The sequence below is a fragment of the Ictalurus punctatus genome, chromosome 19 (genome assembly GCF_001660625.3).
Source record: "Ictalurus punctatus breed USDA103 chromosome 19, Coco_2.0, whole genome shotgun sequence".
Classification (NCBI taxonomy): Eukaryota; Metazoa; Chordata; class Actinopteri; order Siluriformes; family Ictaluridae; genus Ictalurus; species Ictalurus punctatus.
This window is the reverse complement of record NC_030434.2, coordinates 6,477,822-6,492,219: the sequence shown is the minus strand read 5'-3', so window position 1 is coordinate 6,492,219 and position 14,398 is coordinate 6,477,822. Positions and strand designations below refer to the sequence as shown.

At 41.0% G+C, this 14,398-nt stretch overlaps 1 protein-coding gene across 10 annotated transcripts in view; it reads left to right on the top strand.

The window, feature by feature from the left end:
* The window catches only part of LOC108280067 (NACHT, LRR and PYD domains-containing protein 12), a 353,895-nt gene that overhangs the window by 4,663 nt on the left and 334,834 nt on the right, over window positions 1-14,398 (top strand). For 4 of the 10 annotated variants that reach the window (XM_053688256.1, XM_053688263.1, XM_053688254.1 and 1 more), the window contains 2 exons: window positions 3,300-3,402; window positions 5,981-6,115. In XM_053688256.1, coding sequence (XP_053544231.1) covers window positions 6,063-6,115 — 53 coding nt within the window. In that variant the 5' untranslated portion in view covers window positions 3,300-3,402; window positions 5,981-6,062. Of the gene's footprint in view, window positions 1-1,256; window positions 1,371-2,405; window positions 2,702-3,299; window positions 3,403-5,980; window positions 6,116-14,398 lie in introns of those variants that run through there. The other 6 variants (XM_053688261.1, XM_053688259.1, XM_053688260.1 and 3 more) reach the window with 5 other exon arrangements.

The following is a 14,398-nucleotide window of genomic DNA, read 5'->3' as shown; positions in this document are numbered from 1 at the left end:
TGACATACCCCAAAAACGTGATAGTGCGTTGGCGAAATTCGCACTTCTCGGCCTTCACGTACAACTGGTGTTCCATCAAGCAGAATAGCACCTCTCGGAACTGCTCGATGTGTTCCTTCAGGGACGTTGGGTAGATCAGTATGTCGTCGATGTACGCGACGACACAGTGCCCCAATAGATCCCTCAGGATGTCGTTGATCAGATTTTGGAACACTGAGGGAGCGTTAGCGAGTCCATACGGCATGACCAAATATTCATAGTGCCCGGAAGTGGTGCTAAAGGCCGTTTTCCAATCGTCGCCCTCCCTGATGAGGATCAGATCGTACGCGATGCGTAAGTCCAGCTTCGTGAAGAAGGCCGTGGACATCAGCTGTTCAAGGGCTGCGGGCACTAGTGGCAGAGGGTAACGGTACTTAACGGTCACCTGGTTGAGACCCCTATAGTCGATGCTCAGTCGCAGACCCCCTCCATTCTTCTCCACGAAGAAGAACCCAGCATACGCGGGTGACGTGGACGGCCGAATGTACCCCTGTTGGAGTGCCTCTTGAATGTATGCGTTCATGGCCCGTTGTTCTGCTTGGGAGAGCGGGTACACTCGACCCCGTGGCGGGCTGGCTCCGGGGAGGGGGTCTATGGTGCAATCACAGGCCCTGTGTGGGGGCAGGCCACTTGCTCGTTCCTCACTGAATACCTCACGGAGGTCATGATACTCGGATGGCACGGTGACAGGGACAGAGGACAGGGGGCTCTCCACTGTGGTGGCGGCTACTGGAGCCATGGGGCCTGTCAGACAGTGATGTAGGCAGTGAGGGGACCACCTGGTTACCTGCTTGGCCTTCTATGATATCTGTGGGTCATGGCGCTTGAGCCATGGTAAGCCGAGGATGATGGGGTGACGAGTAGAGTCCGTGACATACAGGACAATGGTCTGATAATGGAGGGCACTGGCCTGCATGGTGATCAGGGCCGTACAATGTGAGATGACCCCGCCCCCTATTGGAGACCCGTCAATGGAGTGCACCTCGCGTGGCTGGAGCAGAGATGGATGGGGATGCCGAGGGTCCGCACTGTCTGCTCATTTATGATGTTTTCAGCTGCCCCCGAGCGCTGAAAGCACAAAAGATTTCTCTGAATAATAGAGCAGCACAGGTAACACAAAAGAACTTGGTTTGAGTAACTGGAACGCACTCACCCGAGAACGATGGGGCGAGTGCTGCGTGCGCAGCCTCCATGAGTGGCGAAGTAAACTGTTACGTTACCAGATGGGAGGCAAGCATGGGCCGAGCAGTGACAGGAAGGCGAGGGAGGCGTGAAGCGCCAAGCACTCAGTCCGAAGCGAAAGGGATAACCCAAGACGAGATCCGAGAATCGTAAGTAGAAAACGAGGCTAGAAGTAGAAAACGAGGGAGCTTGGTAACTAGCTAGCGTCTAGGGAAAGCTAAGCGTTACTTCGCGCTGCGCTGATGTTAACAAGGTCTTAAATAACCTTGGGTGGCACTCAATATTCCGGCGTTGGTGTTGGCACTCAATATTCCGGCGAACTTGAGCGCGGGCATAGTTGGGAAATGTAGTCCAGGCCGTCTCGGTGGCTGCGAATTCGCTGTGGTGTAACAACTGGCCAGTAGATCAGTCCCTCCAGGATTTTGTGATCACAGAGATTAATGCTAAATGAAGGAAACTCTGCAATATTCAGAGGAGCTTGCATTTTTTCTTAATTAGCACAGATTTACCGCAGTTTTTGGCCAAGATGCGCCATGTGATGTCATCACAACGTGCGTTCAGTGAAAACCCTCTTTGATTTACGTGCATCAAACATGAGTACAGCTAAAAGGTCTCATTTACCTACATACATCACTGTGAAAAGCCTTGCAAAACAATTAAGTGGAATTGCAATTTCGATTCCAATTGGAATAAAAAAACAAAAAACTTCACAAACTGCACCACAGAATTTGAAAAATGCCACAGCAAAATCAAGCTTTTTGGCCGAATCAATCACAAAAAAATCCACAAAATCCTGTATGGACTGGTAGATGTCCATAACTCATAACCTAAAGGGTGAATTTGAATAACATCAATGAAATTCTGTTTCATTTCAGAATTAGCATAAAAAATATTTTTTTGCACAAGTATTTAATTGTGCACTTGTTAAAGTAATAAGATAAATAACTTTTTTTTTGAATAACATTTGTATTTGTAACATTAATAGTTTCCCATAATTGAGAAAAACCAATAGCAACAGCAACACAATAACTATACATAACCCAAACACAATTAATTTTCAGATACAAAACAAATTAAGCCAAAGTCACACAAACACAGCATTCATTAATGTACAAGGTTTCTGACAAAGCTAATGTGGCAGGGTAAGTGACTTGGCTATCCTATTGGCTCTGCTTGGGATATGGTTTCGGCAGACCAATAGGGTGGGTTTATTATTATTATTAACCCGATTATTTAAGGACCCTTATTTTGGTAAGCAGGTAGGAGTCTTGGTGATTCCGAGTTTCTCGCTCCCCTGGCATTTCCGGTTCCCACTTCCGTTCAATCTTAGAGCGGTGCTGGTGGCGTGTGCATTGTGGCGAATTGGCGCTGGAGATCGCAACATTTAGCCGGTGGCTGAAATAATATGTGTATGTATGTCGGGCCGCGGTATCTGTGAGTAATCATACAACTTCGCGTCTGGTGTTTGTTCAACCTAATGGTGAAAGTGGGGAGTTGAGCTAAGTCTTCTCTAAGACAAACCCCTAGCCGAAGACGCTACATGTGACGCCGCTGCTGTTTTGCTTCAACAATTGTTTTGCTTGACCTGGTTTTTGTTTAATGGTCACTTTCTTCGTTTGATTTATTGTTTTGCTTTTACTTACTGTTTTGCTTCACACGATTGTTTTGCTTTATGTGCTGTTTTGCTTTATAGTTTTGTTTTATTTTAGTTTTGGATGTATGTCTGGTTTATGTTTTGTAAACACATATAGTAAGAGAGTGAGTAGTCTGAGAGTGGTAAAATTAGTGTTTCTAGCCTCAAACATGTTTCAGGTTTGTTGTTCCATATAACCACTTTACTACTGAGAGGGTGTATGTTAAGCCTTACTGTGTCCATGCCACAGTGGCTATAATTGTCATTTGTACTGTTTACCATAATTCTGGTTCTGCTTAGGTGCTATGAACTGCCTCTATTTCGTGTGGTGGTGTCAGTGGGCCTGGGTGTTAGCTACCACACCACAGTGTCTGTAATATTTGTTTTTCTTTGTCATTTAGTGTCTGTGTAACTTTGGGTTAATTGCTGTTTTCTTTCTCTCCAGGAGCCAGTGAGTCTTGGTGGGACAGGGGAGGCTAGCTGCATTTATTCGGTGGTGTGTGCTTCACAGCGTGCTCAGTGTGCCAACACAACAACTTCCTTATGGTGTAGGTAGTGTTTGATGATTTGGTGTGGGTTTGGATGACCTCCCGAGCTGTAGCTGGCCTGCCTTGTCCCTGCCAAGCCTGGGCCTCGAAGTGTTTAGTTTTAAAATACTAATTTGGCTTCATGGGAGAGCGATTTCATATTTACATGTCAAGTTTTAAATGATGCTTAAGTGTCATAATAAAATATCATTTTTGTATTCGTACTCATGTCTCACTCTCATGTTCCTTGCCCCAATTGGTGATACTTACAGTGAGGGAAAGAAATATTTGATCCCCTGCTGATTTTGTATGTTTGCCCACTGACAAAGAAATGATCAGTCACCGCATCAAAGGGACGATGGACGGGGCCATGTACCGTCAAATTTTGGGTGAGAACCTCCTTCCCTCAGCCGGGGCATTGAAAATGGGTCGTGGATGGGTATTCCAGCATGACAATGACCCAAAACACACGGCCAAGGCAACAAAGGAGAAGAAACACATTAAGGTCCTGGAGTGGCCTAGCCAATCTCCAGACCTTAATCCCATAGAAAATCTGTGGAGGGAGCTGAAGGTTCGAGTTGCCAAACGTCAGCCTCGAAACCTTAATCACTTGGAGAAGATCTGCAAAGAGGAGTGGGACAAAATCCCTCCTGAGATGTGTGCAAACCTGGTGGCCAACTACAAGAAACGTCTGACCTCTGTGATTGCCAACAAGGGTTTTGCCACCAAGTACTTAGTCATGTTTTGCAGAGGGGTCAAATACTTATTTCCCTCATTAAAATGCAAATCAATTTATAACATTTTTGACATGCGTTTTTCTGGATTTTTTTGTTGTTATTCTGTCTCTAACTGTTCAAATAAATCTACCATTAAAATTATAGACTGATCATTTCTTTGTCAGTGGGCAAATGGACAAAATTAGCAGGGGATCAAATACTTTTTTCCCCTCACTGTATCTGTGTGCCTTTATTTGGGAGTATTTCCCTGGCTCTCCCCCAGGGTGGCATAGTTGGATTTACTGAATTTGAGATAAATGTTTTCCCTCCACTTGGGAATGCCACACTAACAGTAACTGTCCAATTCTGAATTGCACATGGTTTGGCCTTTATAGAACTTGTATGTGGCCTGTTCCGTATCCTAGAACATTATCCTGGAAGACATTATCCTGGAACAGGCTACATCCAAGTTTTATTGACCATTGATAAAAGGTAAATATCTGATTTAAACCATCCTTTCAAAATTTACTGCTTTACTTCTTTGGATTATCTCTCAGTTAAAGAGAAGTTAATGTTTGGTTTATAACTAAGTTCCTTAGTGCCACTGAGTGTTCAATGATAAACATATATATATATATATATACAGTGTCCTCCACTAATATTGGCACCCTTGGTAAATATGAAGTGGTGAAATTGTTCAACCATGACTTCCTGTTTCACAGGGGCATCAATATGAGGTAACACATAGGCCAAGTTCCCGTAGTCATTCATAACAATGGGTACGACCAAGGAATATAGCTGTGATGAGTGGCAAAAGGTTGTTCAGCATCACAAATGGGAAGTTAGATGTGTGTCTATATCGTCTCAACACACTGTGAAGAGGATGGTTCGAGTGGCCAAAAAATCGCCAAGGATCACAGCTGGAGAATTGCAGAAGTTAGTTGTGTCTTGGGGTCAGAAAATCTCCAAAACTACAATCCGAAGTCACCTACATCACCACAAGTTGTTTGGAAGCGTTTCAAGAAAAAAGCCTCTACTCTCATCCAAAAACAAACTCGAGCATCTTCAGTTTGCCAGACTCAACTGGAACTTCAAATAGGATCGGGTTCTATGGTCAGATGAAACCAAAATAGAGCTTTTTGGTAATGAACATTAGAGGTGGTTTTGGAGCACACAGAGAGGTAGCCATATGGAAAAGTACCTCATGCCCATGGTTAAATATGGTGGAGGCTCTTTAATGTTTTGGGGCTGTTTTTATGCCAGAGGACCTGGACATTTTGTTAGGATACATGGCATCATGGACTCTATCAAATATCAACAGATATTAAATGAAAACCTGACTGCCTCTGCCAGAAAGCTTCAAATGGGCCATGGTTGGCTCTTCCAGCATGACAATGATCCAAAACATATATCAAAATCAACACAAAAATGGTTTACTGTCCACAAAATCAAGGTCCTGCCATGGCCATCCCAGTCCCCTGACCTGAACCCCATAGAAAACCTGTGGGGTGAACTGAAGAGGAGAGTCCACCAGCATGGACCTCGAAATTTGAAGGATCCGGAGAGATTCTGTATGGAGGAACGGTCTCTGGTCCATTGCCATGTATTCTCCAACCTCAACAGGCATTATAGGAGAAGACTCAGAGCTGTTATCTTGGCAAAGGGAGGTAGCACAAAGTATTGACTAAAATGGTGATAATAATTGTAACTGTATGTATACAACCGTAACATAACCAGACAGTTCAGATATATGAATGGAGGAGCTTGTGATTTTTTAAATGCACCTGTCAAAAAAGTTTTTCCTCTCACCAGTATTAAAAATTATACAAAAAGTGAAAATTGTTGTGAAGTTTAACTGCATATTTGTTTTTGTGTTTTTTTAGGAGTGTGATCCATTCCAGCAGAAGAGATCAGACTCTTCAGGACTCAACTGTGTGTTTGTGCAAACTTTACTAATATTCAAAGATGGAGACTCCTGATCTGGACACAGATAATGTTTTCCCACACTCAAAAACCAGGTAACCTACCATGTCATTGTATTCTAGTCATTTAATATTCATATTTATACCATGGTCAGTCTGAATACTTGATTCTGATTGCCTGGAAGGTGTGCATTCAAACAGTTGAATTTGGGGTGGGCAAAAAAAATCTGATGATTTTGTATCGTGATCAATCTTGAAGATGTCCACAATCTACTTTTCAAGTGAATTGTAGAGATTGTGACCTTTTATGTCCTCATAATAATGTTAAAACTACAACAGAATGATTGCCTACTAGATGGCTGTGCTGATTGGCCAAATAATATCATGTGTCTCTATCATGCGTCTTTCATGTGAGACGTATTTGAAAAACAATTCAGCTCGTGTGAAAAAAAGGACTCAACGTCAGTAATGTGGCAATGATTTGGCTATGCACAGTCAGATTTCTCAAACCAAAGTTATCTGTAAACTTTGTCGGGCAACGGTCAGCACTTCTGTAATACGAAAAAATCTTTTCAACAACCTTAAGAGGAAGCATCTGAAGGAACATGCCACGAGTGTTTCACTCAGGTTAGTTCAACAACCCCACTCATCCCAATACATAAACATTTACCACTGACCGACGCATTAGAGCAGTCGAAAAGATTCGATGAAAGCAACAAATGATGGAAAGAGGTGTCTGAGGCATCACATTCTATCGATCTAAGAATATGGTGCCATTCAAAGCTGTGGACAACGTGGGATTTAAGAGACTGATGCACACTTTAGATGTACGGTATGATCTGCCAAGTCACAAACATTTTTCTAATACCACCATTCCCCATACGTATAGCGAATGCCGATTGCTGCACAAATAAAGCACGGCAAAAATGTTTAATGATTACAACTTGAAGTTGAAACTGAATGTTTAGTTTTCTTAGAATGTGTGAAGGTGTCAGAATTTGAAAAGTGCATTTTGTGTTGTTTACATTTTACTACTGTATTTTTTCTAGTTGAATTAAGTACTAGAAAAATCTTTTCATTTAATGGTTCTGTTATCTATTGACTGATTATAATATTAATAATTTAAATGAAGTTTAACTCAATAAAAGTTAAAGTTGAACTTTTAAAATAAAATTAAAGATGAATGCAATATTATGTTTTAAATTGTGCAAATAGATAAGTCTGTAGATTTGTTCTGGTCTGGTTATTCTAGAATTCTAGATTAGATCTAGAAAATTCTAGATCTAATGACCCATAATAATAGCTAACAACAAAAAAAAAATTACTATTTTTTTTTTTACTTTTGCTTTGTTTATGTTACCACGCGTGTGTTTTTTGTTTTGGTTTCTGTCCTTTCTCCACCCATGTATTGTGATTGGTTGTGTCCCTCATGTGTCATCATTGTCCACAGCTGTTTCTGTTTCCCCCTTTGATTAGTTTGAGTATTTAAACCTTTGTGGAACTTTGTATGGTGTGAAGTAATGTACTGTGTTTATTTGCCAGATATACAGTACCAAGCCTTTGTTTATTGCGTATGCTTTCCTGGTTTTTGATCCTGTTCTGATTTTCTTGTTTTGACCTTTGCTTAGCCCAGTTTATGTTGTTTGTATGTACATCACCTGACCCATGCCTGTTTTTGAATTCTGCCTTTGTCTATTGTTTTGGATTTGTCTACCTGCCTTTCATTAGAAGCTTTGACTGCAATTGCATACATCTGCATTCACTTTAAATGACCGGCATTATATTGGTGGATCAGTTATTTATTTAAATGGATTTTTTTCACTTATGATGAGCTTTTGGCGATTACAGTATCCCTGTAACAGCAGGGGACTATGCAACATTTTTTGATGAAATATCTATTGAAATGTGTATGCTGTGTAAACGTCAGACTCAACAATGGTCCCTGCCTAATATAATTTATAGGGATGTCATGAGAACCCATACTTTGGTACCAAGTCGGTACCAACATTCTTAAAACGTGATGGTACTTGTTTTTCTGGAATAGCAATGGAACCATTTCTAATGGAGGTACCGAGGTTGCAATTCTTACGGACCTGAAGGGGGCAGCAAATACGCGCAAGTGTTTTAGTTGGTCAACAAGTGGTAAAGAAGAGGAACGCCGGAAAAACTACAGAAGAAGATTAACTCAGCTTAACAAGTTTAGCTCCGCCCCGACTCATTGAGAGGAAAAGAGAGAAAAGCTAGTATCGGTTTCCGGTGTGCAACCGATGCTTTCAAACAAAGCGAGGAAACACCTGGAATTTGGCGAAGCACCTGAAAGACGGTCCTATATTATGTTTGTTTGAGGCAGCTGGCATTGTGGCCGTGACATCAGCTAGCATTATGCTCCATGTAATGTAACGATAGTCAGTTATTTGTTAACGACGCTAATGCATTGCATTGTTATAAACTACCTCCAAATGGGCCACCATGCATCGCCATTCAGCCTGTGTCCTGTCAGCTAAATGTAGCCTAATGTCACTAATAATTATTCATAATTGTTCATAATTTTAATAAATCTTTTTGGCCTGCCACCACATCAGTGAATTTAAACTAATGCTTGCATTCAGAGTATAAGGTGTGTGTCTGCGCATGCGTCTGTGTGTGAGCGTGTGTGTGTGTGCGCATGCACATCTAGGAGTGCTACACCTCCTTAGCCTCCACTCATTGTAAGACAGTGTTTGATAACTAAAATCTCTCTCTCTTTTTGCCAGTATCAGCTAGAGGAGGATGTCCTCCAGGAGAGTTTTTAATTAAATTTATTTTATTTAATTTTTATACCACATCGTGGTATCGACTTTGGTATCGAGTATTGTGTATTTTTGGTGTTTTTTTCGTGACTACTCGATTTTTGGTATCGTGACATCCCTAATAATTTATTTAGTAAGTTATAAGTGATAAGTACTATTTAATAGTACTTATGTTGGTTGTCACGAGAAAACCCCAACACCTTGCCGGATCCCCGGCGTATTTCTCCAGCGCCGGTATAGGAGGAAAATGCGCAGGCGTCGGTGTAGCAACCGGCGCGGATTGAGCTAGCCTAGCCACCTGCTCAGTCAGGTTGGCTAGCTGTTGTTTCTGGTCGCTAATCATCCTACCGTGGCCTTCAACGGCTTGACACCACAGTGGATCACCTGCTGCTTCCATAGGGAAGGCAAAGTAATCTGTCACGTACCGTGGCTGAATACGGAAGCAGATACGGGTGACAGACACAGGCAGAATAATCCAAAGGAATAGACAAAAGTTCGTGGTCGAGAAACAGGCAGGGGTCAGGTGATCAGGTAAACAAAACAAAACAGAGCAAGGCAGAATTCGAGGTCGGGGACGTAAACAATGGTCAAAGTCACTTTTTCAAAACTCGAGAAATAAGGCTTGGATAACAGCAGAGAACAAGTCAGCTGAACGTTTACTTCGCAAAGTCTGCATGCATCCAAAGTCTCTTATGTGCTGTGATGAGAGTGTGTAGTGATTGGCTGCAGGTGTGTGTGATAAGAACTCCGGGGAAGGTGAGCGCATACGTGTGTGGGAAGTGTAGTCCTCAGCGGCCATGTTTGAAGTAAGCGATGTTTCTCGGGAAACCGAGTCGTGGCTGGGCTGAGACATGACATTGGCAATATATTTTTCTCCTTTCACTCCCATAACAGATCCATAAGAGTTTTATTTCAAAGAGATAATATATATTTTGCCTTTTGTATATTCATATTGGAATTGTTTTACAATATTGGCAATATTGTTTGGAAGTTAAGGAAGTATAATACACGCTAGCTAATACACAGGATTTTTAAAAGTACACAAAACAAATAATGTTTTGTAAAAATAAGTTTTACAAAACATTATTTTTTAAAACTTTAAAGATGATATTGATGCAAGTTGCTGCTTTTGTGACAGTTGTTCTTAAACTGTGGTTCATTTGTTTTGGTATTGCCCATTTGTTAGGCCTTTTTGGCAAAATGTTTGTAAATTTGTTGTGAAGACTGCTGATGAGTTTCTTTTGTTGTTGTTTGGTCTATTGGAGTATCAATGAAACAATGTTTATATGATAAATCGTATTTCTTTAGTGGCAAAATTCCATATTCACAAATGTAAATTTTCCTGAAAAAAAAAAAACCCTGCTTTATCCATCCATCTTCTATACCGCTTTATCCTTTTCAGGGTCACGGGGGAACCTGGAGCCTCTCCCAGGGAGCATCGGGCACAAGGCGGGGTATACCCTGGACAGGGTGCCAATCCATCGCAGGGCACCCTGCTTTATGCCCTTTTAAAATAGAAATGCAATGTTATATTGACTCAGTTTGATTTTCTATGAAACAAAAGGCAATTAAATTTCTGAGAATTTGTATTAATATTATTATATAGAAATGTGCGAAGCTCCCTCATTGTACAAAGGGCTTTATTTTTTTGTTGATGTTTGTAAGTATATGTAAAATTTGACCTTTGTTAACTGATTAAAAAAAGTGGCTAAATGGGACTACAGAGGTTGTTGGGGACATTAAACCACACCGATCAGGAAAACTCATCTACTACAGATTTGGGGTGTGTGTGTGTGAGTGTGTGGGTGTGTGTTATATACAGTATCTCACAAAAGTGAGTACACCCCTCACATTTTTCTAAATATTTGATGATATCTTTTCATGTGACAACAATGAAGAAATGACACTGTGCTACAATGTAAAGTACTGAGTGTACAGCTTGTGTAACAGTGTAAATTTGCTGTCCCCTCAAAATAACTCAACACACAGCCATTAATGTCTAAACCGCTGGCAACAAAAGTGAGTACTTTGTTTTTACTGAAAAAATGTAGTATTAGACAAACATTTCACCTGTCTGAGCACATTGAATACATTTGAAAACATTTTCATTACAGCGACCTTTTTTAGTTTTAGTTTTTTTCCATAAATGCTGACACCATCTTGTCATTTTTAATCAAATCGCCGGTTGATCGTCTTTGACTTGTATGGTTATCTCACTGACTCATGATTGATTAACTGATACGTAGTGTGGGTGTCGTATCTAACACTAACATTCTTGTGGTTCTCCCCCTCTATATGTACACATCTTGGCAGCGGTACATAGAAATACCCCACGTTCTGGTATTCTATGATATTGGTATAAATATGCATATTGTAAAACAGTGCATTAACGTCAACCTGAAAGGGCGCATAAGTCATACCAGACCTTTCAAGAGTATGGTCCGTAGTTTCAATAGCAACCCCCGGTTTTAATCCTAAAATATTGGCCACCTTTCCATAAAATGTCAGCGATGTCTTCGGAGGGTCTTTCAGAAACACCTTATTTTTAACATGATCATAGCCGAGACTCGCACGTTGTGTCAGGGATACATTGATCTCCCTGATAAAAAAAACGACGTCGTCATAATATCCAGTCTTTAACCTGTAAGATGCGTTTGATATACTGCCTTCAATATTATATTCGGTGACCCAATTCTCAGTCTTCGTTGTTTCACCATAGTTGAAAATGAACGTAGCATCTTCCTCATTAAATGTGCACCACGACATTGGATATTAAAATTCGATTAACCCGACTTGCCATTCTCCTTTTAGATTGATAGTTTTCGATAATCGTGTTGTATAACACGAGATACTATTTTTCCGGATAAACAGTCCTTGAGGCATTACAGGGAAGCGTTACATAAATCCACTCTCAGTTATGGTTGGTTTTTTACATGAATGTGTGCCATCTACGAGGTTTCGTCTGTTTTTATGGATCTGTACATCGATCAGTTCTTTCTGGTCGATCCACAACGTGAATTTTGAGGGCCATCCGAGCCATCTAACCAAAACCAATGTTTTTCGGCCTTGTTTCCTCTTGTCTAAATTTTTTTCCACTTTAAATGTTTTGTTTTTGTTCACAAATATTTTTTGTAATTCCTCTTCATGAAAAACACCATTCATGACATCGCCGTCATAATCACACAATATATAGATTAGATTTTCACATGATATGCATTCTGTTATAGTGAAAAACTCGTGCGTATAGTTTTCTTTATAACCTTTTGTGAATGGACCACTTTAGAAATTCTAATAAAATCGCCAGCTTTATATTTAAATTTAGGGGTTACGCCGGGGTCATCTTTAGATCCATATAGGTTTTTATACACGGCAGATTCATTTTCTTTGGACACATCAATAGGTCTCATCTTAATGCTCCTGTGATAGCTGGCATTATATCCGTCCGTGATGTCTTGTAGAATATCGATATAGCGTTTCGAGTTAGTAGCAGTTAAATATCTCCACATCCGCCCTTTTAAGGTTCTATTAAAACATTCGACGATGCACGGTTTTAAATCGGTGGCTGTTGCAAAATGTGGTATGTTGTACTTTTTTGTCATGCTTTGAAAATGTTTATTAAAAAAATTATCTGTCTGTAGTTTATGGGGCACCCTGCCCTCATCCAGTATAGATTGGAAAGCTTTAGACACCTCGACACTGGATTTATTTTTTAAAACTCGAGTCCACGCATATTTACTAAACATGTCTATGCACGTCAACAGAAAATGAACGTTGTTGTTTTCCTTGGCGTATGCAGACATATCGACCAGATCTGCCTGAAACTGCATATCAATACCATAAGCAAAAACACGATTTCTTTTGTATTTTAGCGGTGCAGTTCTGTGTAACATGTAAGCATCCTCGCCGGCAAGCCAATCCGAAACTTGTTCATCTGTTAAACGAACCCGTTTCTTTTAAAACACCGTCTTTTAAAAGTTTTTTTTACCACCAAAAGACCCCGCATTTGAAGGTTTGTAATACACTTTTTTCATTTCTTCTGACATATCGACACTTTAGCCTCCACAAAAGAATAACTCAGATGGTCTTAAATGTCATGGTATTTATTTCACTAAAAGAACACTAACGTTATCATACATCATCATCGAGGGAGTGTAGAAATTTTATACACATCACAGTGTTTTTCTCAACCATATATGCTATAAACGCATTGATTATTTCACAGACAACAGTCTGCTCATTTCTCGACAGAAGGATTACACATAAATCATGCACATATGTACACATACATATAATGTCTACAATTCTAACACATCTGCCACATTCAGTCACAAGATCTAGTATTTTTGTGATAGAAGCCCAAATCGGAACGCATGCATTAATACACTTATGTAGCAAAGCAGTCCAATCGCACACCGGACCTCGGACAAGACGCATCTGATTCACGAGATTTGTTAGACGTCTCGGGTCAACATCGCATCTGTTTACAGCACAGTCCATAAGGCATTTTTTACAATAGACTGGACATCTCGCACCTAACACGGCGTTTAAGCACGGTCTTTGCTAATCCTGTAGCGCCGCAAGCATTTCCCATCTCAAATGACTGCTGCGACCCCCTTCCAGCTGTCCACGGCGTCACAGACGATCTGCTTGCTGCTGACATCCACAAGTTTCTCTCTGACCTCGTGAAGCCTTTGCACGATGTACACTTCGTCCCATAGCTCGTGTAGAACGGCGTCCACCGATCCTTGAATTCTCCGAGGGTTAAACCGCAAACCACACCGACTCAATGCTTGAGTGATGAAATGTTTAAGTCCGGGTTTGACCAGATCACGCGATAGTTCCTCAAAGTATTTGTCAAAGAAATACGTGTTCGAACAGACACGAGTGTGTAATCTGACTCGGATGATCCACTTCGCACCCCAAACAGAGTTCTTTAAGCTTTTTGTTGATAAGATGTTCCAGAAAGACCACGACTGTCGCTTTTATAATCTTGAACGCGTCAGATCGAATACAGCCGTCTGTGTCATCAACACCAATGTAGGCTGAGGCGCCAGTTAAAGAGCCGCTGATTCTGTAAGGAATTGTGAGGAAACTTAAATTGTGATATCCGAAGTCCTTGCAGAAATTATCTAGCCACCTGTTGTCGCATGTTTGCGGCGGGGATTCTAGCGTTGTCGCGTTGTCGTCAGGCAAAGCCGGCGCTGTCTCCAGGTTGTTGCTGTAGTAGGCATATGCAGAATCTTGAGAAATCTTTGTAATACGTGTTCACTGTAACACAGGCCACTCCGTTTTAATCATCGCTGCATGAGGGCGGTCTTAAGAGAGGTTCTCCAGAGTTGGTAACGCCCTGCTCAGGGTTAAACATCAGTTCCTTTACAACATCATTCTCACAAAGAATTTTTGACAAACTAACACATTGTTGTTTTTTTCTTGGAGCAAAAGTTAACTCCTCACGCTTTTCATCAGAGTCTCTTATAGGTGTGATGCAGGACAGTCTTCTAGGGATATTAGGAGTTCTCGGAGTAGCCATTGTATCAGTTAGTTACAGACTGTCTTCTGTGTTTAACCATAATGTCTTAAGACGCTATTT